This window comes from Onychostoma macrolepis, chromosome 17 (assembly GCF_012432095.1).
Source record: "Onychostoma macrolepis isolate SWU-2019 chromosome 17, ASM1243209v1, whole genome shotgun sequence".
NCBI classification, from domain to species: Eukaryota; Metazoa; Chordata; class Actinopteri; order Cypriniformes; family Cyprinidae; genus Onychostoma; species Onychostoma macrolepis.
This window is the reverse complement of record NC_081171.1, coordinates 11,600,620-11,624,773: the sequence shown is the minus strand read 5'-3', so window position 1 is coordinate 11,624,773 and position 24,154 is coordinate 11,600,620. Positions and strand designations below refer to the sequence as shown.

Here is a 24,154-nt window from a genome sequence, read left to right as displayed (position 1 = left end):
ATGTTCTTTCATCCATGCCGAGATGTCCGCCAGGCAACCTGAGATCCTTGCAGCTACCGTTGGATCATCTGGTTGAAAAGAGAGGTAGAGCTGTGTGTCATCAGCGTAGCAATGGTATGAGAATCCATGTGCCTGTATGATGGGACCTAGTGATGTAGTGTATGTGGAATCTGCATAAACCCTTTTTTATAGATTTTAATGACACGTTTCCACGGTTTTTAGCATGGTAAATCTACCAAAAAGGTTATATTTGAAATTTTCATACAACATAAAGCTTGGGCTATATTAACTTTGCAAAATGAAAATAAAATAATATAAAGCTAATAGTCAACTTGTTGCTATATGCTGAATTAGTTGTAGTTCACCACTATATGCTTACCCAACCATATTTATATACAACCTCAAAAATGTGAGAAGTGTCCATTAAATAATTGTAAAAAACAATAAGTGTTCCTGTGGCTCAGTGGTAGAGCATTGTGTTAGTAGTGCAAAAGGCCATGGGTTCAATTCCCAGGGAACACACATACTGATAAAAAATTAACAGTAATGTATAACCTGAATGCACTGTAAGTTGCTTTTAAAGCGTCTGCTAAATGCATAATTGTAAATGTACATGACTGTAAATCCCAAATTGGTTCAAAGGACCTTTGGATGAATAAATTATTTGTTCATATAAATAAGCAAGAGTTGCTGTATAAACTTTGTAATATATTTTGTATTACTATGTCAAATTTTAGGGGTTGATGGTAATATATTATTTCATTGTAAGAGGGTTCTGCACTTTACCCTACTTATATTTATAAAAAAATAAATGACAACTTGCATCTGGTCTGTTGATAGACAGATAGACCTTTTCACAGGCGTCCAATCACAGCTGACTTCCGGAAAAGGGGAAGTAACCAATGGCGTTAGAGATAACAATTAAAACAGCAAGCCCCGCCCCACGACTGACAAAAATAGAAGTGTTTGCGCGAGCGGGTGAGAGAAGATCGAGCGGGAGGATGTGGGGGATGATCACGCGCGCGAAGGCTTGTATTGCGCGCAGAGGACAAGTGACGCGCGCGCGAGTGTTTGAAATTAGCTCGCGTGCTCCCGTTTCCTCGCGTGTAGATCTGTTTTCCTCTCGCGGAAGTGATTTACCGCGCGCGCCAGCATAAGTGGTGCGCTCGGTTATTAATGGCATAGATTTGACGCCATAATCTACACTGTGTGTCGATGCACCTTACGAGAGAATAAGACAAGCAAGCGAGGTAAAAATTTATGTATGTTTGTGTCAGATTTTTGCACACCAGTTTAACCATTGACTCGTCAACATGGCGGTAACAAACTTTACTATGGTAAACTGCGCTGTCATTTCAAACGACTTTTGTCATGTTATTGAATTAAGTTACCGAATTAAAATTATTTTTAACGAGCAACGCTTATCTTATATTAACATTAGGTTAACTAATGTGAAATTTAGTTCAGGTGTTAGTAGTTAATGTTGGCCAGTAGCCTATTGAGAAAATAAAATCGTATGTTAGCTAGGTTAAACTAGTTTTATGGCTTGCTGCCTTTCTAGTTTTAGAATTAGTTTGTAGTTTTTAATGGAATTTAAAATTTACTGCATTTTTTGTATTTGTGTTTTAAAGGCAACTGCAATGAAGCATCAAGAAAGACATGAGCAGGCCAGTCACCCTGAGACTGATAATTCATGGTAAGAGAACAACTATGGTTTTGAGAGATTTGTGTATTCTATATGAGGTTTGCCTTTTAAAAGTGTGCTATTTCTACTTCTTGTTTTTCAGAGAAGACATTTCTGTCACTAGCAAAGTGTATGGTGAGCAAAGATGGTGGCCACGTTTTGGAGCAGCACCTGGGTTTTGCAGATAGCTACTTATTCTTTGGCTGCTTGTCTTTTTTTCCCCATTATGTTTCTGTTGTCTAAAGATTCTTTGTAAGGATGAATCCAGAGGACACAACATAATGCACTGCAAAACGTCCTAAGACAGGAGAAATGGTGAAGATGTTCCAGCATTGGAAGTCTGTATTTTTAAGTGTTATACATGCAGTGTTTTAAATAAAGATTTTGATATTTTGTAACAATTGTGTCTGTTTTAATTGAATGCCAGTAGTACCTATGTAGAGTAAAAATAAAATGAATTCTATATAAAAATTATAAAATCTAATGAAGTCTATATTAAAATGATTGAATTACAATAGTATACTGATGAATTGGATTTTATTTACAGTAATTTACTAAATCAAATACAGTTTGCTACTGTAAATCTTAATTACAGTAACTGTTGCCAGTAAGTTACTGTAAAAACCCTTTGAAATGTCTAACAGTGTACCAAGACTGGAACTGCCATCTGCCATCCTTGGACAGGATGTTGAAAGCAGAGTTGTAATTTTACATGGATGAATCGTCCCTCTTGTCTGACAGTACAAAAGTACTTAAATACATAGGCCATCAAAAAAAAAAAAAGGATTGAAATAAAATATTCAGCAATTTTACCAAAATCATGTCATGTTTCAAAAATAATTCTCTAGCATGTACATGAAAAGGCACTGGATTCCTCATGCTAGCTCAGCTTCTAGGAAAGTAATCAAAGAATATGTAATACACCAATGAAAGGGTCAAAAGCCAGGTGAACACCTGCCAGATCCACCTGCTAAAAGAATTTCTGTAGAAACCCGCTCTGCCACAGTCTCCAGGCCCTCTTCTACTCCACAGGCCTGGCCCTCCATCCGTCCCCACCTCCTCCATTCCACCTTTGCTCCACCATGCTCCTTGGGTCCGTTCTTCACATCTCGCTTAATAGCCTACATCTGAGATGATTTGATGTATGCCAGATCTTTTAATCATGAAAATTGAACTCTGGCTAATTTGGTTTTTCAAACAAGCTTGCTGATTTGATTAAAATATCTGGATTAAGTTGTCTGAGAACTTGTGTTGACATGTTCATTGGAATGGGCAGATATGTCCATAATCGAAACGATGGTCAGCAATTCAGTGATTGGCTGGTGGCAAGACAGCAATTTAATGACATCAAATAATTAAGATCAAGGAAAGCCAAGCAAAATGATATAAAAGTTAATAAAATGTGAAACTGTTTGTTAAATGACTATTTTTATACAGGCTTTGCATTTTTCAATGTCAAGTATATTGTAATTAGCTATTCTTTTAATTTTGAAGTAGATTTATTATACGTTACTAGCATTGATTAAAGTTTCCTAATCCATAAAATGCATTTTAAGACATAACTGACTGTGTTGAAATTAATTGTGGGTCATAAAAGCATTTTGAGATTTGAGAACTGCTCTGCATCTCCTGCAATGCATCAAAGCCTGCATTATAGCTCACCGTTCAACTTGATGCATGGCCTAGACAAACAAATAGAAGACAGACAATAGGTTGCTATATTGACATTATATCAGTTAATGAAATTACAGTATTTAACTGTAAATTGAAGTTAAACCCATAAAACCTAAAATGTTGTTTCCGTATTTTTTAGGGTAGAATTCCGGCAACCACGGCTGCCGGTTTTTTACCGTAAATTTTACAGAATTTTTTTTACAGTGTAACAGAGACTTACTCTCTCTTTTGTTTCATACATTCATTTGATTTTTTTTTTTATAAACCGTACCTATTTTTGTAATGTAATATTAACAACTTTGAGCAACATTGTGTACAGTATAACTTCATTAACAATCACTTCATAATCAAACTTTGCGTCAACAGAAATATCCATAAATTAATACACATTCAAGAGTAACACTGAAAGTTGCATAATATGCAACTTTCCACGATTATGCTGCTCTAGCTTTTTTCTGTTCATGCGTCATTAGGACATCCTCCATGTGGTTTTGAATATATAAGTGATGGTTGAAAATTTAAAAAACAAACTTGATCAGAAGAGAAAGATGGAAGCTCTGACTCTCCTTCTCTGTCTGCTTCTAACTGCCTTTCAAGGTAAGATTATTATTCACTGAAGATTGTATATTGTACTGATTTTACAATATTTGAACAACAGCTGCTAGCTTGAACATCATGTGTTTCGCTCAAGTGAAACAAAAATTCACTTGAAAAGACTCTGTCTGTAATCATGAACAGGAAAAAAACATTTAGTACATTGCACATACTGCATTTAGTATAATATCCACTGAAAGACAAGCATTACATTACATTAAATATTATGTCAAATTTCCACATTACAGCAAATACCACTGGTTCATGAACCACAGATAAATTTCATTCAACATTATATAGTATATAGTGTATAGTATGGCTATAAATGTTTATATAATGCAGAAATATCAATCCACATGATACAATTATTTAGTTTTTATAGATAACAGGCTGTATTTTACTAAATGTCCTTCCATCTCTTTTCTTTTTTTCTCCACAAGTGAGTCTTTGTGTTAAGTTGTGATGACCTTTTTCCTCTGTTTTCCAGCTCTATGTGCAGAATCATGTGGTGGGTATTTGACAGATTGGAGGGGTGAATTATTCAGTCCCCAGTACCCTAATAACTACCCTGATAACGCACAATGCACCTGGACCATTCATAGCACAGGGAACATGACCGTGTCACTGACCTTCAGCGGTGTTGTGTAAGAAACATTCATTATCTACTGTCATCTCTATCTTTTTTTCTCCAGATCTTTGGCAAAGGAATTTAATTATGTAATTAAAATTTTTAATTTATGAGATGAAACATTTTCTGAAGGAAAAAGAAAGTTAAAAAAAAGTTTGTGGAGCATGCATGTTTTAAAATAGTCTGTGACAAAGTATTGATTTGGTTTAAAAAACAAATTTTTGCATTTGTTTTCTCTCTCATCTCTATTTGCTACTGTAGTTTGGAAACATGCTGTGATTACATCAAAGTATATGATGGCCCTTCTACCTTCCACCCCTTACTGGGAGAAATACGGGACTACAGGAACCAGTCTTTCAATTCCAACTACAGTGATCTGACTGTGTTTTTCTACAGCGATAGCAGTGTAACAAGTAAAGGATTTCATGCAAACTGGCTCTTTGTAGGTAAGCAAATAAAAGAGACAAATAGAATTAATTTCATTTTTCAATCAATACCAGAATTAATGCTCAATTACAGCATTGTTTCTTGCACATGCATTCAGCACCCAGTTTAGTCTGATTTCTGAATAAGTGACTCTTATGAGCTGGTTCTTTTTATAAACTGAATCAAGAAATATACCTAATAAATATAACCAAATAAATGTCTGAGGTGATTCTTCTTTGTGAATCAAGTACATTTCTTAAAACAATTACTTTAAAGCTGAAATCCATAACTTTTTTTTTTTTTTTTTTGATTAAAAATGCTCCAAAATAATTTTTTAAGCATGTACATAACCAGCAGTGTTCAAAACTATATCCTTACATTAGCCCGATTCACCACAGTAAGCTTGTAATAATGTGTTCTACTGATAGTTTTCTGCGGGAAATACGAGCTTGCCACCGTTCGTGTCATTACGTCACGGCTATATACATAAAGAAAGAGTCCCAGCTAGTAGGCTATACTGCATGTGAGGATGCTGTAGGTGGTGGATCGTTTGTAGCTTCTTCTTACAGCAGCTGGAATATAAACGTGTCCTTTTAGAACGAGTTCTAAGGAACATTAAAAAGCAGAATATTATGAATTTGAACGAAAGAAAGAATTGTTTAATTTATGGCAGCAGCTACACCCGATGGACACTTCCTTATTAAACACCCATTAAATACCAGACATAGGTGGGTGGAGTTTGTGTAAATAGCTTCTACCAACAAGGTGGGCTATTTGCACTTATAGTATAAATAGACACTCTGTTAATTTATTATGATTCCCATCATGACTCATAATAATCTAGGAATACATTTCTCTGATCAATAGATTCCAATTCATGCAGCAATAACTGTGGATACTCCCTTGGCAATTGTTCATGTGAAGACTCCTGTCAGCTCAATAGTAACTGTTGTTACGACTACAGCTGTGAGTTCCTTTTTATCAGACACTTCAAGATCAGTCACTACACACAAATCTCTCTGATATTGAGCATAAGGTTTTGCATTCTTTCAATTTATTTCCAGAAACTGAATTACTTCCTGATGTTTTTTCATGTAGTTTTATTCTTTCCCTTTATACAGATTACTGCTCATATGCAACCATTTGGCCACAACCTACAACAGGTACACCTATGATTCTCTTATTTGTTGGTCATATTCAAACTTTTCCCAGGTGTCCTGCATGTGGGAGGTTGATCTCCCTGTAGTAGTCACAGACTTACACCTATTAGGCTACTGGCTTTACAGTGAATACCACTGGATCATGGTCCACAAGTAAATATAATTTAACATTACTGTAACGCAGTTCGTAGAACGGGAAGAAGGAGGCGGGAACCGGCAAACATTTAAAGACTTTAATAAATAAAACAAACAAACACAAAAGTAAAGTGGCAGCCCCTCGCGGACGACTGCCGCACACAAAACACAAAATAAAGTCTAGGCCTGGTCCTCTCTCGTCTTGCACTGTCGTAGCTCCTCCTTTTATCCTTCCAGAGCTCCTCCGTGAGACTCGAGTGTTGTGTTCAGCATGTTACAGAGAGTTCTTGAAGTGCGTGCATGTGCATGAGTTGCGTGCGTGAGACAGAGAGTGAATAAAGAAATGAAGTATCCATTCAAGCTTCCGTGTGGAACTGGGTTCTTTAGCGTTCAGTCAATTTAAACATAACATTGGCGACGAGGATGGCTGAGTTTAGCTTACCGCCTCCATCACCTTTTCTTCCCGTGCCTGGTGAACCGGCAATTCCATGGGCGAGTTGGTTCAATGGTTTCACAGTGTATCTCGAGGCCATAAGAAACTTACTGTTTGAATACTCATTCAAGATGGCGCCGCAGATGGCAGCCATGGTTTGTCGCTGCTTGGTACTTGTTCTTTTTTTGTTTGTTTGTCCTGTCTTAAGCAACTTTTCCCCGATCAGCTTTACTAGAAACAAACTCCTGAACATCAGAAATGGCACACCAAATAACTTTCTGCCTACATTTGAGCATTCAGACGTTTTACTGGACATTTTAATCGGAGGAGCTGCGTTCCTATACAAGCACTCCAGGCGACGCAAGCAAGGGAAGCGCGCCGGCGCGCTCATGCAACTTCAATAGCGTGAGTTTAGGACTCTGCTGCCGAGCATTCATCTGGCGAATCTCCGCTCCCTGGCAAATAAATCAGAAGAACTACGACTCCTCACCCGCACAAACAAGGACTTTTTAAACTCCGCTGCGCTTTGCTTCACGGAAACCTGGCTGAACGGAGCCATCCCAGACAGCGCGCTTCATCTAACGGGCTTCCAGCTGTTCAGAGCAGACCGCGTCACCGAGTCCTCGGGGAAAACGAGAGGCGGTGGATTATGTTTTTATATCAATGAAGGCTGGTGTACAGACGTGACAGTTTTAAAGATGATGTACTGTAAGCCTTTTTATTCACCGCGGGAGTTTTCCTCATTTATTCTGGTGAGTGTGTACATACCTCCTGACGCGCACGTCAGCGCGGCGCTAGAACTGCTGGCCGATCAAATCACACACACAGAGCAGCGTTATCCGGACTCTTTCATTATCACTCTCGGTGATTTTAATAAAGCTAATCTCACCCGTGAACTGCCTAAATATAGACAGCACATCACATGCCCCACCAGAGACAGAAATATACTGGACCACTGCTACACTGTCTTAAAGGATGCATATCACTCTGTTCCCCGTGCAACGCTGGGACTCTCTGATCACTGTTTGGTTCATCTTCTACCAGCCAACAGGCAGAAACTCAAATCTGCTAAGCCTGTAGTAAAAACTATAAAGTGATGGACTGCTGAAGCAGAGCAGGATTTACAGGCCTGCTTCGAACTTACTGATTGGAGTGTTTTTGAGGCTGCAGCTACTGATCTGGACGAGCTTACTGACACCGTGACGTCCTACATCAGTTTCTGTGAGGACATGTGTGTACCCACCAGGAGTTATTTAACATTTAACAATGACAAACCTTGGTTCAATGCAAAACTCAAACAGCTTCGCCAGGCCAAAGAGGACGCCTACAGGAGTGGGGACAAAGCCTTGTACAAAAAGGCCAAATACACACGGAATAGGGAGATAAGAGTGGCAAAATTAAACTACTCTGGAAAGCTAAAAAAACAGCTTTCAAGCAATGACTCTACATCAGTGTGGAAAGGCCTGAAAGCCATCACCCACTACAAGACCCCATCCCCCAGCACTGAGGCCAATCAACAACTGGCTGAAGACCTGAACGAGTTCTACTGCAGGTTTGAAAAGGCTGGTCTGACACCCCACACCCGCTCTGACCGTCTCACAGCACAGCCATCCACACCCTCACCCTCCCTCCCCCCTACTGTTTCTCAGCCTGTACTCAAGATCTGTGAAGATGATGTATGCAAAGTCTTCAGAAAGAAGAAGATAAGGAAAGCCAAAGGCCCAGACGGTGTCTCTCCAGCCTGCCTCAAAGCCTGTGCTGTCCAGCTATCATCCATCTTCACATTGATCTTCTACAGATCACTAGAGCTGTGTGAAGTCCCCTCCTGCTTCAAATGTTCCACCATCATCCCTGTACCCAAGAAACCAAAAATCACAGGACTTAATGACTACAGACCTGTTGCTTTAACATCTGTGGTCATGAAGTCATTTGAGAGACTGGTGTTGGCCCACCTGAAGGACATTACTGGACCCTTGCTGGAACCCCTACAGTTTGCTTACTGAGCAAACAGATCTGTGGATGATGCAGTTAATATGGGACTGCACTACATCCTGCAACATCTGGACAAACCAGGGACTTATGCAAGGATCTTGTTTGTGGACTTCAGCTCCGCTTTCAACACCATCATCCCGGACACCCTTCAGAACAAACTGACACAGCTCTCTGTACCCACCTCCATCTGTCAGTGGATTACCAGCTTCCTGACAGACAGGCAGTAGCTAGTGAGGCTGGGAAAACTCACATCCAACACCCGCACCATCAGCACTGGAGCTCCTCAGGGCTGTGTTCTCTCCCCACTACTCTTCTCCCTCTACACAAATGACTGCACCTCTAAAGACCCCTCTGTCAAACTCCTGAAGTTTGCAGATGACACTACAGTCATCGGCCTCATCCAGGACGGTGACGAGTCTGCTTACAGACAAGAGGTTGAGCAGCTGGCTGTCTGGTGCAGTCACAACAACCTGGAGCTAAACACGCTCAAAACTGTGGAGACAATAGTGGACTTCAGGAGAAACCCACCTCCTCTCCCCCCACTCACCATCATGAACAGCACTGTGGCTGCAGTGGAGTCATTCAGGTTCCTGGGCATAACCATCTCTCAGGACCTGAAGTGGGACAATCACATTGACTCCATCGTGAAAAAGGCCCAGCAGAGGTTGTACTTCCTTCGTCAGCTGAAAAAGTTCAACCTGCCACAGGAGCTGCTGAAACAGTTTTATTCAGCTGTTATTGAGTCGGTTCTGTGCACCTCTATAACTGTCTGGTTTGGGTCAGCCAGCAAATCAGATTTAAGAAGACTTCAACGGACTGTTAGGACAGCAGAAAAGATCATTGGTGTGCACCTGCCCAGACTTCAGGACTTGTACAACTCCAGAGTGAAGAAACAGGCAGGAAACATCATCAAAGACCCCTCTCACCCCGGACAAAACCTGTTTGCACTTCTCCCTTCAGCCAGACGCTACAGATCTCTGTGCACTAGAACATCTAGGCATAAAAACTGTTTTTTCCCCCATGCTATCTCTAGCTTAAATAGCTAACACTTGGATCATTACCTGTGTTCTGTAATTCATTCTGTAATTCATTCTCCATCTTTAATTATTGCCTCTTCTCAAGTATTATGTAAATACATATACATATCTGTTTATTTATATAGCTGTATATAAAGTAAATAATGCACAAATCTGTACATAAATCTACTGTTCCAGATTCATACACATTATTATTATTATTATTATTATTATTATCTATTGTTAAGTCTTACTATTTAAATGTTTTTTTCTGTTCTCATGTCAGATGTGTATGTATGTATGTATGTATGTATGTACCAGGAGCACCTTAAAAAAAACACAACAAATTCCTCGTGTGTTTGCGCACACCTGGCGAATAAAGCTAATTCTGATTCTGACTCCGATTACGAGGAAGCGGTCGCTCTCCTCGCTAATGTAGTGTCGTCCGCCGCAGTTCGAAGAACGAAACGAAGACTTGGAGTTTTGATACCAGAAGAATAGATTTTATTCAACAAGAATAAAACCGAAGCTCTCTCTGCAGAAAAAGCCTCCTGAACGTCCTTCGTCTCTGGTATATATACAAGATTTTAAGGCGGGCTCCTATACATTAAGCCATATGTATACAATTCTACATTTCACTTGCGTATGTAATTATATCTGTCCCAGAGGAGAGGAGACCAGCTAGACTTTGTAATGGTTAAGGGGGAAAGCCCTCTCCTCATTTTTCCAGATGTGTCTTCCACGTAGACATCCTTACACAGAGGCCTTAGAATATAATGGTAGACTCAATAGATACATTTTTGGCAAAATTCACCTTGATTATGTCTAATTGATTCTGATTAATATCAATAAAAATCTTCTACACTAACCACTTCACAGGCCAGCAACGAGTACTGCTCCGCCGGTACAAGTTACGCAAACGGCTGCAGTGTCCGGGTGAGTCCGTGCAAAACTGTGTAACTAATCTGCGAGACATGGCACGCTCATGCAATTATGGGACTCTTCAAGATCAGATCGTTCGTGATCAGTTTATTGAAGGGATATTGTGTGACAAGACTCGGGAGAAACTGTTGCTGGAACCAGACGAATTAACACTAGATAAAGCCGTGGCAATTGCACTGCAAGTAGAGGCAGCCACTGAATGCTCCATGCTTCTCGCTGATGCGCGCCCCCTGGTGGATGCGCCCACGCAGCAAATGTGATCTGTCTGTCTCACACACCACGGTCCATTTCCTTCAGGTAAAATAGGCACTGAAGAAGCATGTATTCCAGTGCAGCTTACACAGCTGCAAGGAAGTCGTAGAAGTTTAGTTTTCTGCAGCAACTGTGGCTCTAGCTCACACAACTCCAGGGCCCAAAATTGTCCTGCATGGGGACAGGCATGCAAGAACTGCCTTAAAAAAAATCACTTCGCTAAAGTATGCCGATCATCACCTGCTATGCAAGCATCACAGAAGCGACAACCGTCTGCCACTAATGACTGCACTGAAATCAGACATGTAACAGCAGACCAAACAGCTTTTAGGACATGTACTGTGCTTCTTGGCGAGGTGAGCCTTCCGCTGTTGATGGATACGGGTGCAGCGGCATCTCTACTCAATGCCAGTACATACCACAAGTTCTTTTCCCATCTGCCTCTGCAACAGCCCTGCACATCCCTCTGTGGTTACGACAGCTCTAAGATCACTATGCTGGGTTTTCTTCATGTTCCAGTCCGCTATGGCTCCAAACACCTGCCATCATTCCCCTTCTATATTACAGAGCGGGGTGCCAACCTCCTGGGACTGGATCTTTTCACATGCTTAGGATTCACGCTGCGAGATGACGTAGGCTCAGACATCCACCACGTCACCACTACCTGGCAACAGAGATGGCCGGCGCTGTTTGAAGGACTTCGCTGCCTCACAGCTTTCACCGACAGACCTCTGGTGGATCTAGAGGTGTCACCGGTCATTCAGCCCCTGCGCAGGATTCCTCTCGCCTTGCGGGATGAAGTGACAGCGGAGCTTCAAATGATGCTGGCTATGGGAGTGATCGAACCTGTCAATGCTGCCCCTTGGATCCCCAACCTGGTCATTGCTAGGAAAAAGTCTGGGGGAATACGAGTCTGTGTGGGCTTGCGCGCTGTCAATAAGGCCATTATTCCCGACAAATACCCTTTACCCATGGCTGAGGAGCTGACTACCCACTTCTATGGGTCAAAGGTCTTTACTAAGCTGGACCTGCTTACTTGCAGGTGCCACTCCATCCTTCCAGCAGAAACCTTGCAGCGTTTGTCACACACACTGGGGTATATCAGTATACATGCATGCCATTTGGCTTGAGCTCCGCCCCCAGCTGTTTTCAAAAGGTGATGACCACCATCTTGGCTGGTATTCCTGGAGTTGCCGTTTTCTTGGATGATATAGTAGTACATGCAGCAGATATCCAGACACATAATGACCATCTCAATAGGGTGGCTAGTACTCTCATGGTGCTCGGCATAGACCGGGATATTGAGGGGCTGGTCAGGGACTGTGAACCATGTCTCCTCAGTGGAAAGATTGGACAACCAGCCCCAACCCCTTTGCAGCCAGTACCATGGCCTTCACATCCATGGGAGCACCTACAGTTAGACATCTGTGGGGAAATTCATGGCCATGGAGTTCCTCCTCATCAGCGCTTTCTGGTGGTCATCTACGATCTCCATTCTAAATGGCCCGAGGTAGTACCAGCAGGGACAGTTACATCACAGACTATCACGCGGATACTGGACAGTCTGTTTGCTCGTTGGGGCATGCCCCATGCCATAACTACTGACAACGGGCCCCAGTTCATTTCTGCAGAATTCTCCACCTTCCTCAGCAATAAGGGAATTAAGCATATTCGTGCCGCACTCTACCATCCCCAGGCAAACGGTGAGGTTGAAAGGTTTAATCAGAGCCTTAAGAATGGGATTCGGGCGCATCTGGTCCAGGGGTACTCATTTCACATGGCACTTAATCAAACCTTGTTGCACTACAGGGCTAGCCAGCACAGCACCACTCAGGCTTCACCTGCTCTGCTCATGCTTGGCCGGGAGATGGAATTGCCCCTAGACAGGCTCAGAGCACAGGGCTTGTCCACAACAGTAGTAACTGGCCCCCAAGCAGCAGTCAAAGTGGCCATAACTACAAGCCAGGGGCGAATGAAGGATAACATCGATAAGAGACACAAGGTCAGGCATACTAACATCAAGGTACTGGACTGGGTGCGAGTCTGCAGACCTCACCGTAGCAGTAAAGTGGCATCGTTTTGGTCTGAACCTCACCAAGTGGTCCGTCAGTTAGGATCCGCCACATTTCTGTTAAGCGCTGGCTCACGCTGGCATGCTAGTAGATTGCAGAAAGTGCCCATCCCTCTTAAACCAACAAGAGGTCAGTGGGCAACAGAGCCCAATGCAGGCGCAGCACAAGGAGTCAGTTCCCCAGTCCCACAACCAGAACCAGTACGGCCATGGACGCACCAGGCACCTCAAGGTTTCCAGCTCAGGGAGCCCCCACAACAGCCAGGACCTGACCCGCCGCAACTCCTGCCAGCAGATGGCGCTCACCCTCCTCAGCCATTGCTTGATATTACCCAAAATGGCCAGGAAATGCCCCAGCGGGAGGCAGACCAGTTCGGGCAAGGTCTCGTCCTGCCCACCTGGAAGATTATGTCACACACTTTCATGCATAGGGGTTATATGTTTTTCTCTTCTATGGTTTGAGTGCCACATTGAAACTTGTTTCATTACGTTCATCAAGTTCTAGGGAGGGAGGGGGGGAGTGTTGTGTTCAGCATGTTACAGAGAGTTCTTGAAGTGCGTGAACGTGCATGAGTTGCGTGCGTGAGACAGAGAGTGAATAAAGAAATTAAGTAGCCGTTCAAGCTTCCCTGTGGAACTGGGTTCTTTAGCGTTCAGTCAATTTAAACATAACATCGAGACTGGGTGAGTGGCGCAGGTGTCGCTCATTATCATTAAACTCCACCGGCCTCGCGCCGCTCCCACAGCTCTCGGCCCTGCCCCACTCGTTACAATTACATAGTGTAAAATACTAGGCATAAATTCCGGACATTGGTGGGTGGAGTTTATGTAAATAGTCTCTGCCAACAAGGCAAGCTATTTTTACAGTGTAAATAGACAATCCGTTAATTTATTGTGATTCCCATCCTGACTCATAATAATCTAAGAATACTTTTCTCTGATCATTAGATTCCAATTCATGCAGCAATAACTGTGGATACTCCCTTGGCAGTTGTTCATGTGAAGACTCCTGTCAGCTCAATAGTAACTGTTGTTACGACTACAGCTGTGAGTTCCTTTTTATCAGACACTTCAAGATCAGTCACTATACACAAATCTCTCTGATATTGAGCATAAGGTTTTGCATTCTTTCAATTTATTTCCAGAAACTGAATTATTTTCTGATGTTTTTTCATGTAGTTTTATTCTTTCCCTTTATACAGATTACTGCTCATATGCAACTATTTGGCCACAACTTACAACAGGTACACCTATGATTCTCTTATTTGTTGGTCATATTCAAACTTTTCCCAGGTGTCCTGCATGTGGGAGGTTGATCTCCCTGTAGTAGTCACAGACTTATTAATAAACATACACATATTAGGCTACTGGCTTTACAGCGAATACCACTGGATCATGGACCACAAGTAAATATAATTTAACATTACTGTAACGCAGTTCGTAGAACGGGAAGAAGGAGGTGGGAACCGGCAAAAATTTAAAGACTTTAATGAATAAAATAAACAAACACAAAAGTAAAGCGGCAGCCCCTCACGGATGACTGCCACATACAAAATAAAGTCTAGGCCTGATCCTCTCTCGTCTTGCGCTGTCATCGCTCCTCCTTTTATCCTTCCGGAGCGCCTCCGTGAGACTCGAGACTGGGTGAGTGGCGCAGGTGTCGCTCATTCCCAGACAGCAACATAGTGTTGGCCCAGATCCGGCCCACATCTGGTCCGCGTGAAATCAATGCGGGCCACATGTGGGCCGGATCTGGGCCGACACTGCTTGCTGTCTGGGTTATCATTAAACTCCACCAGCCTCGCTCCCACGGCTCTCGGCCCCGCCCCACTCGTTACAATTACATAGTGTAAAATAGGCATAAATACCAGACATTGGTGGGTGGAGTTTATGTAAATAGTCTCTGCCAACAAGGCAAGCTATTTTAACAGTGTAAATAGACAATCCGTTAATTTATTGTGATTCCCATCCTGACTCAAAATAATCTAAGAATACATTTCTCTGCTCATTAGATTCCAATTCATGCAGCAATAACTGTGGATACTCCCTTGACAGTTGTTCATGTGAAGACTCCTGTCAGCACAATAGTAACTGTTGTTACGACTACAGCTGTGAGTTCCTTTTTATCAGACACTTCAAGATCAGTCACTACACACAAATCTCTCTGATATTGAGCATAAGGTTTTGCATTTTTTTCAATTTATTTCCAGAAACTGAATTACTTCCTGATGTTTTTTCATGTAGTTTTATTATTTCCCTTTATACAGATTACTGCTCATATGCAACCATTTGGCCACAAACTACAACAGGTACACCTATGATTCTCTTATTTGTTGGTCATACTCAAACTTTTCCCAGGTGTCCTGCATGTGGGAGGTTGATCTCCCTGTAGTAGTCACCAGAGGCGAACCAAGATGAAGTGGGGGCCCCAGGCAAAATTAATAGATGAGGCCCTTCTAAAAGATTATTTTGTTAATATACCTTTGTTACCTAGATATATATTTATACAACATACAAAAAGTAGTCAAAACACATAATATAACATAAATAGTTTAGCACATCCAGCGTAACGCGAGAGGGAGCCCCCTAGGGGGGATGCAGATATATTGCTCCATGTTACGTGTATATTATTAATAATGACATTTCCGATTGTTCAAATGGTCAGCTGTCGGGGGCCCCCTCAAAATGCGGGGCCCCAGGCAATTGCCTGCCTTGCCTGCCCTATTGCTACGCCTTTGGTAGTCACAGACTTATTAATAACCATACACATATCAGGCTACTGGCTTTACAGCGAATACCACTGGATCATGGACCACAGGTAACAGGTAGGGGTGTAACGATACACGAATCGCGGTTGAACGATTCACGGGCATTTTCCAAATGGAAGTGATCATCCCTATCCCCTTGGAGTGGGGACTTGGGAGTGAGCAGGGCAGGTGCGTGTCATTATGTAGTCGTTTGGAATGCACTTGGTGAAGGGAGCGTAATTTCCTCATTATCTTCAGCTGGGATGTTCCCGTGACAACGCAGCACGGTGTGCGTCAGCAGATGTCGCTGTTTAAATGTCAATAGTCTTTTTATTGTTGTTAGCATAACTGTTGCAAATAAACATACATTTTATATTTTAAAAGTTTTTAAAATATGCTATATAATATATAAAAATAATATATATAAAACTTTTAAATTATGAAATGTATTTTTTTATGCGGTTGTCCGCCAGCGAATCTGCTGACGCACACCGTGCTGCGTTGTCACGGGAACATCCCAGCTGAAGATAATGATGAAATTACGCTCCCTTCACCAAGTGCATTCCAAACGACTACATAATGACACGCACCTGCCCTGCTCACTCCCAAGTCCCCACTCCAAGGGGATAGGGATGATCACTTCCATTTGGAAAATGCCCGTGAATCGTTCAACCGCGATTCGTGTATGGTTACACCCCTAGTAACAGGTAAATATAATTTAACATTACTGTAACGCAGTTCATAGAACGGGAAGAAGGAGGCGGGAACCGGCAAACATTTAAAGAATTTAATAAATAAAACAAACAAACACAAAAGTAAAGCGGCAGCCCCTCGCGGACGACTGCCACACACAAAACACAAAACACAAAATAAAGTCTAGGCCTGGTCCTCTCTCGTCTTGCACTGTCGTCGCTCCTCCTTTTATGCTACCGGAGCTCCTCCGTGAGACTCGAGACTGGGTGAGTGGCGCAGGTGTCGCTCATTATCATTAAACTCCACCGGCCTCGCTCCGCTCCCACGGCTCTCAGCCCCGCCCCACTCGTTACAATTACATAGTGTAAAATACTAGGCATAAATACCAGACATTGGTGGGTGGAGTTTATGTAAATAGTCTCTGCCAACAAGGCAAGCTATTTTTACAGTGTAAATAGACAATCCGTTAATTTATTGTGATTCCCATCCTGACTCATAATAATCTAAGAATACTTTTCTCTGATCATTAGATTCCAATTCATGCAGCAATAACTGTGGATACTCCCTTGACAGTTGTTCATGTGAAGACTCCTGTCAGCTCAATAGTAACTGTTGTTACGACTACAGCTGTGAGTTCCTTTTTATCAGACACTTCAAGATCAATCACTATACACACATCTCTCTGGTATTGAGCATAAGGTTTTGCATTCTTTCAATTTATTTCCAGAAAATGAATTACTTTCTGATGTTTTTTTCATGTAGTTTTATTCTTTCCCTTTATACAGATTACTGCTCATATGCAACCATTTGGCCACAACCTACAACAGGTACACCTATGATTCTCTTATTTGTTGGTCATATTCAAACTTTTCCCAGGTGTCCTGCATGTGGGAGGTTGATCTCCCTGTAGTAGTCACAGACGTATTAATAAACATGCACATATTATTGGCTTTACAACGAATACCACTGGATCGTGGACCACAGGTAAATATAATTGAACATTACATGGTGTAAAATACTAGGCATAAATACCAGACGTTGGTGGGTGGAGTTTATGTAAATAGTCTCTGCCAACAAGGCAAGCTATTTTTACAGTGTAAATAGACAATCCGCTGATCTCCCTGTAGCAGTAACACACTTATTAATAACCATACACATATTAATGGCTTCATGGGTAATGTCAGTTTCTCTCACTAAAAGCAAAATTAGTTTTTAATTTCCACTTAATAAATTTCAAAAATACCATAAAAAGAGAAACAGACAAACATCTTTCTTTTTTAATTTAAATACTTTAAATGTGCAAAATTACATTGAGGGGATGAAACTCTTGTATTGCAGAACGTGTGGATTGTTCATCAGACAACATGGTCATTGTCATTCAAAGGTCTTACTTGAACTCACTCGGGTTGAGTGCAAATGACCTTTATGTGGACAACCATCTTTGCAGACCCTCCATCAGCAGTACTGAGGTTGTGTTCAGCTTCCCACTTGATGCATGTGGAACTGTCAAAGAGGTATGATCTTACACATGTGCCAGAATTGAAAACTAGTAGCTGCTTATCGGCTTTTAATGCTTGAATTTGCTGTGTCAGATTAGACACCCTAACTGTATGGTTGGGAAGCATGTTTACCACACAACATCACTCACTCTTTGCCTCTCTTTTCCTTTAGATGATGAATGGTTATGTGTCCTATACAAACAATGTGCGGGCCTCTCAGTCTCAGTCAGGTGAAATCACTCGTCTGTCACAGTTCCTGCTACGGGTGGGCTGCCGAATGGAGCCGGACACCATGGTGCAGATATTCTACAAGGCCAGTGAGATCATCAATGCCAACATCACAGGAACGGGCCACTTCGGGGCCAGCATTGCCTTCTACACCTCCAGCAGTTTCTACCAACAAATTTATGACTCTCCATATGAGGTGAACCTGAACCAGCCTCTGTATGTTCAGGTCAAGCTAAACAGGCCTGACAACAGTCTGCTTCTCTTCCTGGACACTTGTGTAGCGTCTCCAAATCCCAATGACTTCAAAGATCGCTCCTATGACCTGCTGCGTAACGGGTGAGACCTTTTCATTCTTAAATGTGACTTCCTCCACCATCATATCATATGTGACGGCAGAATCATTTGAGATGAGTAGACAGCATTAGTAAGAATTCTTTTGCTCCTAGTCTAAATATGTTTTTTTGTACTCAATAGCAGTAATAGTTTGACTGTAGTTTAAAATGTATCCAAATTGTATTTTTATTTTCATTATTTGTAGATGTCCCAGAGACAACACATATTATTCCTACACCAGCGGTCAGCACTATTATGCTCAGTTCAGTTTCCGGGCTTTCAAGTTCCTCCGGACTCATGCCTATGTGTACCTGCAGTGTAAGGTGATCATCTGCCCTGATAACGATTACAACTCTCGCTGCCGCCAAGGTTGCCGCTACCGTCGCAAGAGATCCCTTGACAGCTCCTACCACACCAATACTGTGATGCTGGGGCCAATCAAACTCAAAGGTCAGAGGTCTCTCTGAGTCACACAGATTTAAAGCAATGATTTACTCACTTTCATGTTGTTCCAAACCTATATACTTTTACTTTTTCCGTGGAGCACAAAAGGAGCATTCTGAAGATTCTGGTAAACAACATGAGTAAATAAAGTTAGAATTTTTGGGTCAGCTATGCATTTAACTTTATCTTAAAACTTCTTATTACAAATAATATTTTAAGCAATAAGGTACTAGAGGCCATGTTATATCGCTTTGTCGTGCATAACAACACCCTCAGCCATGACTAGACCTTATGTGTCAGAGAAACAAGTGCAGCCATCATTAGAATTTTGTCTTTGAACTTACTTTTTGCAGTAGCTCTATCACTGTTGAAGAGTAATGCTGCCTTCACGTGCTATCGGAAATTTCCTATTTCCCACTTATGAAGTCGTGATTACGAGCTTGTCGTATTCAAGTGCTTTAATGTCGGAAAGAATCAAATGTAGCATCCCATTGGTTGACAATCATATAATCATTCACCGCGCTATACATGCAGTTCGCTGACAATTGTGGAATTTCTGTCAAATACATGCTTATTTCACTGCTTATAAAACATACAATATGCTTCGCATGATCGTTCATATCTAGCCTATAAATACACTACTTTAGCGACAAGACAAAGGGATGTAGTTATTGTGAGAACAGCATTGACAGCACCAATGGTTGTTCCCTCCACCATGTTTAAATTTATGACCGGGTCAATAAGGTATATGACAATATAGACTTGAGCTATTGCATTTAAGGACCTATTGGGGGCGCTATATCTCAGCTGCCTTTGAGGGTGCTTAAAGGTTCTACTGTGGCCTTATTCCCAGGGCCCTTGACTGCTACCATGCACATTTTCAGATATTTTTACTGTAGTATTTTGATGATATGGACCCATAATTTTGACAGAAATAACTACAATAGGAGAAATTGCATTATTGGCCCAACTGGAGGCGCCATATCTCATCTGTCTTTGAGAGTATGTTAAAAGTTCCACTGAGGTCATATTCCCAGTGTGCTTGACTGTACCGTGCAAATTGTCAGACATTCTTACTGTAGCATTTTGAAGATATGGACCCATAAGTTTGGCAGATTTGACAATACAGTAACAGGAGAAAATTGCATTATTGGCCCAATTGGAGGCGCTATATCTCAGCTGCCTTTGAGGGTGCGTTAAAAGTTCCATTGAGGTCATATTCCCAGTGCGCTTGACTATAACCTTGCACATTTTTACTGTAGCATTTCTAAGTTATGGACCCATAAACGTGGCTGATATGACAATACAGTAACTGGAGAAAATTGCATTATTGGCCCAATTGGAAGCGTCATATCTCAGCTGCCTTTGAGGGTGCGTTAAAAGCATTTTGAAGATATGGACCCATAAGTTTAAAAAAGTATAAATTTCTATAATTCCCCACCCCCACCCCCACCCCCCGACACACACACAAAAAACAACTCCAAGCTTTTGAATGGTATATATTAAGTACCTTGCTTTTATAAAACGGTTACCACACGATACAAATAGCTACTAAAGCCAAAGGTACAAGTATTATTTGTTACTTTTTAAAATAAAATCATAAAAGTAATACATTCATAAATAATAATAAAAAAATCATGAAGAAAATTCCATCTTTCCGCCAGAAAAATAGTTCCTGACAGAGACAATAAACAGCAAGAGAATGTTTAGCTGTAACATGCCTCATCTGATAGCGCTCAAACAAAAATAGAGAATGGAACTGCCCTTATGCACTTTTTATTTATTTTTAAACAAAACATATTATATTTCCCTACACACAATTGCTGTTTTTGAAGCAATTGATAGCAAAATTTTGAAAGAAATAGTACAGCACCTTACATCGTCAACATGCTATCTTGACACACTTCCCACATCTTTTTTCAAAAGTGTGCTTAACTGTTTAGAAGCAGATCTCTTAGAAGTGGTGAACACTTCACTTCTTTCTGGGACTTTTCCAAACTCCCTGAAAACTGCAGTTGTTAAGCCCCTTCTGAAAAAGCGCAATCTTGATAACACAATGTTGAACAACTATAGACCAATATCAAATCTTCCTTTCATAGGTAAGATTATTGAAAAGGTAGTTTTTAATCAGCTGAACAGCTACTTAAACTCAAATGGATACCTGGACAATTTTCAATCTGGTTTCCGAGCACATCATAGCACAGAGACTTATTAAGATAATAAATGATATTCGCTTCAATTCTGATTCAGGCAAAATATCAGTTCTGGGGAGTCTGCTTTTAGCTATTATGCCTCCCGCAGTTGGAACCAGCTTCCAGAAGAGATCAGATGTGCTAAAACATTAGCCACTTTTAAATCCAGACTCAAAACTCATGTTTAGCTGTGCATTTGTTGAATGAGCACTGTGCTACGTCCGAACTGATTGCACTGATTTCTTTTTAAATCAATTTTTAAATCACTTTGTTTTTATTGTTGTGATTATTATTTTTAATTTCTTGTTATTATTATTATTTTTAATGACTATTTCACTTCCTTTTATGTAAAGCACTTTGAATTACCACTGTGTATGAAATGTGCTATATAAATAAACTTGCCTTGCCTTACACACAGGGCTCGATGAGGGGGGGAAGCGGGGGGATGGCATCCCCCTGGTCGAAAAAAAATGACAAAAAGCATCCCCTCTGTAAAACCACCATCCCCTTTGGATTATTAATGTTGTGTATTACGTAAAACTTATCATGCACATGCAATGATAAAATGATCTACTATCAGAACTTGGTAGCCTACTGTAACAAGCTGCTCACAAACGGAAGCAATTTCGTCATTTTTCGCGCAAACTGGTTCAAGCGCAACTTTTGAAGTTCTTTAAAAAGAAGACAACAGAATGTATGATTTTTCCTTGATTAGACTTTAAAGACATTCGCTTGACGTATGTGTGACTCTGGGACTGAGAGACAATAGGAGAGCTGATATTATCCAACATTGAGAGAAAAAGAAAGGGGGAAAAAACACGTCTTGAGAGTCCAAAAGCATTCACTGCGCGCGCAGTATGAGTTTATGAGTGTATGAGTATGAGTTTTTACGTTTTTATATTCATTGCAGCACAAGCAATATATTTTCTGTATATCAGCATATGTGCGCGAGGCCGCAAGCACAAATGTGCTATTAGTTTTATACAACATAGCAACACGGTGTTTCATTCCGTGAATGAATCAGTTTTTGAACGAATCAAATGTGCCAGTGATTCAACGGTCCATTCACATGTTTCGTTTCTATTGAATCGGATGTTTTGAACGAATCGTTTGATATGAATGATTCAGTATGCCGAGTTCACACTTCACGATTTTAGCCCGATTTTTCACTCGCCGACAGGTTTTGATAAATCGCCGACAAATGCCCGACATCGGAGGCAAATCGGAGCTCATTCACGCGAGTGACAATCGCGCAGTGTGAATTACCAAAGACGCGCTCTGAGAGAATCGCCGACACGTCGCCGACGCCTGTGAAATATTTGGCATGCTAAATATCTGGAGCTGTCGGCGATTCACAATCACGCTGTGTGCAATGATTTCTGACTGAAAACTACATCACGATGACCTTCAGCCAATGAGAGACAAAGCAGGGCAGAGGGAAGTTCGGTGAGGAGTTATCATATCAGTATTTTAATTTGTACAATTATATCATACAGAAACAAGCACAAAAGCTTGACCAGCCGCAACATCAGCATAACAATTACTGCAAATTATTATTTACCAGAACACAATCCCTGTTCCCTGCATCTCCCTCCTGCATAATCTGTTTTTGTTTTTGTAGCTGGAAATCAGCGCACAGACCATTTGCGGGCTATATTTTTTAATACTTCCAGTCTCGCTGGAGAACAACGGTCTGACGCACGCGGGTTCTCGCGTTATTTCCTTATCACTTCTCGCGTGTGTTTTGTTGTGAAACGTAGTTTGCAGATCAGACAGAGTTGTCGGCGATTCTTCCTATTGTGAAATCGTGCAATGTGAAAGCCCCTGTCGCCGATCCATCGTGCAGTGTGAACACAGCAGCGACTGAATGCTACCCCAGATAGTCACGCAGTGTGAAAACAACAGCGATCCGACGAGTTTGAAAATCGTGCAGTGTGAACTCGGCATAAGTCGTTTATTAAAATGCCTCTTATTTCCGGCCCCAGAGGAAAAATAAAATAAAAATAATATATATATATATATATATATATATATATAATTATATATATATATATATATATATATATATATATACATATATATAATAGTTAATTTAATAAGGCACATTTTTCATTAAATAGAAACCTTTTAAAAATGAGACCAATTTTGTAATCAATGTGTAAAATTAGCCACAGGACACCCCATTTTAGTTTCCATCTTTTTGAAAATCCCGCGTCGAATTGTGCCTTGTTTGTAAACGAATCCGCGGTGAAGTGAAGTGAAGTGAACGATGGACCAAATTTTTACTGACCCGGGCTTCATTAAATAATAAGCAATGTATGTGCATTTGACGGGAATCGGCTTCACACACGTATCTGTAGACAACAACCTTCCTCCGGTATGAGGGAGAAGGGCGTGGTCTCAAAATTAAAAGTGAAGGACGCAAACATAACGCCAGCAGGGGTCACGCATACTTTTAATTATTATTATTATTATTTTTTTTGTTAAAAAAAATCGGCTATTGACCTATCAGCATAAAGACCGTTTTATAAAATGAATGACCTGATATCTACATTTTGCATATAACATTGTAATCTTATTAAAAGCATGTGTACATATTTTGTATAACTTACTGTGGCATCTCTAGCTGTTCAAGTTTGAATTATTGGTATTCTGCACAACTGTGACTCTCTTTGTCCCTATGTGCAGGAGCATAGGACAGTGACCTGCTTACACAGAAGACGAAGGCAACAGAGTGATTTGATCATCAGCTTTTTAATTTCTGATTTGTATCATTAATCAGATCACATTATCTTTCCTAATGATGTATTTTTCCTGAATTCATTAAAGCAGTCCTTCTCCAAATGCACTTCTTTGTCACAGCACATTAATTCCCTTGAGTCTATAACAGAGAAAAACAGTATAAAGATATTTTTATTTTGTTTTTATTTAACCAAGAAATTAACTTCTAAATAGTCCAAACTTCTGCCTGTCAAGAGAACATTGTGTTAATAACATTACTATAAATCAAC

General features: G+C 41.0%; 1 protein-coding gene and 1 long non-coding RNA gene across 2 annotated transcripts; both read left to right on the top strand.

The window, feature by feature from the left end:
- The first annotated feature begins 862 nt into the window (after nt 1-862).
- LOC131523742 (uncharacterized) lies at nt 863-2,008 on the top strand. The gene is made up of 3 exons (XR_009266840.1): nt 863-1,250; nt 1,632-1,696; nt 1,788-2,008. It is a non-coding gene; the product is annotated as an uncharacterized LOC131523742 (long non-coding RNA).
- A 1,896-nt stretch (nt 2,009-3,904) lies between these two features.
- LOC131523631 (deleted in malignant brain tumors 1 protein-like) lies at nt 3,905-23,991 on the top strand. Its single transcript, XM_058750166.1, has 15 exons — nt 3,905-3,955; nt 4,440-4,596; nt 4,842-5,026; nt 5,874-5,972; nt 6,128-6,169; nt 13,956-14,054; nt 14,210-14,251; nt 15,020-15,118; nt 15,275-15,316; nt 16,978-17,076; nt 17,233-17,274; nt 17,786-17,961; nt 18,119-18,510; nt 18,713-18,957; nt 23,832-23,991. Exons 1-15 carry the CDS (start codon nt 3,907-3,909, stop codon nt 23,837-23,839), a joined length of 1,776 nt encoding a protein of 591 aa, XP_058606149.1. The 5' UTR covers nt 3,905-3,906; the 3' UTR covers nt 23,840-23,991.
- The last annotated feature ends 163 nt before the right edge of the window (nt 23,992-24,154 follow it).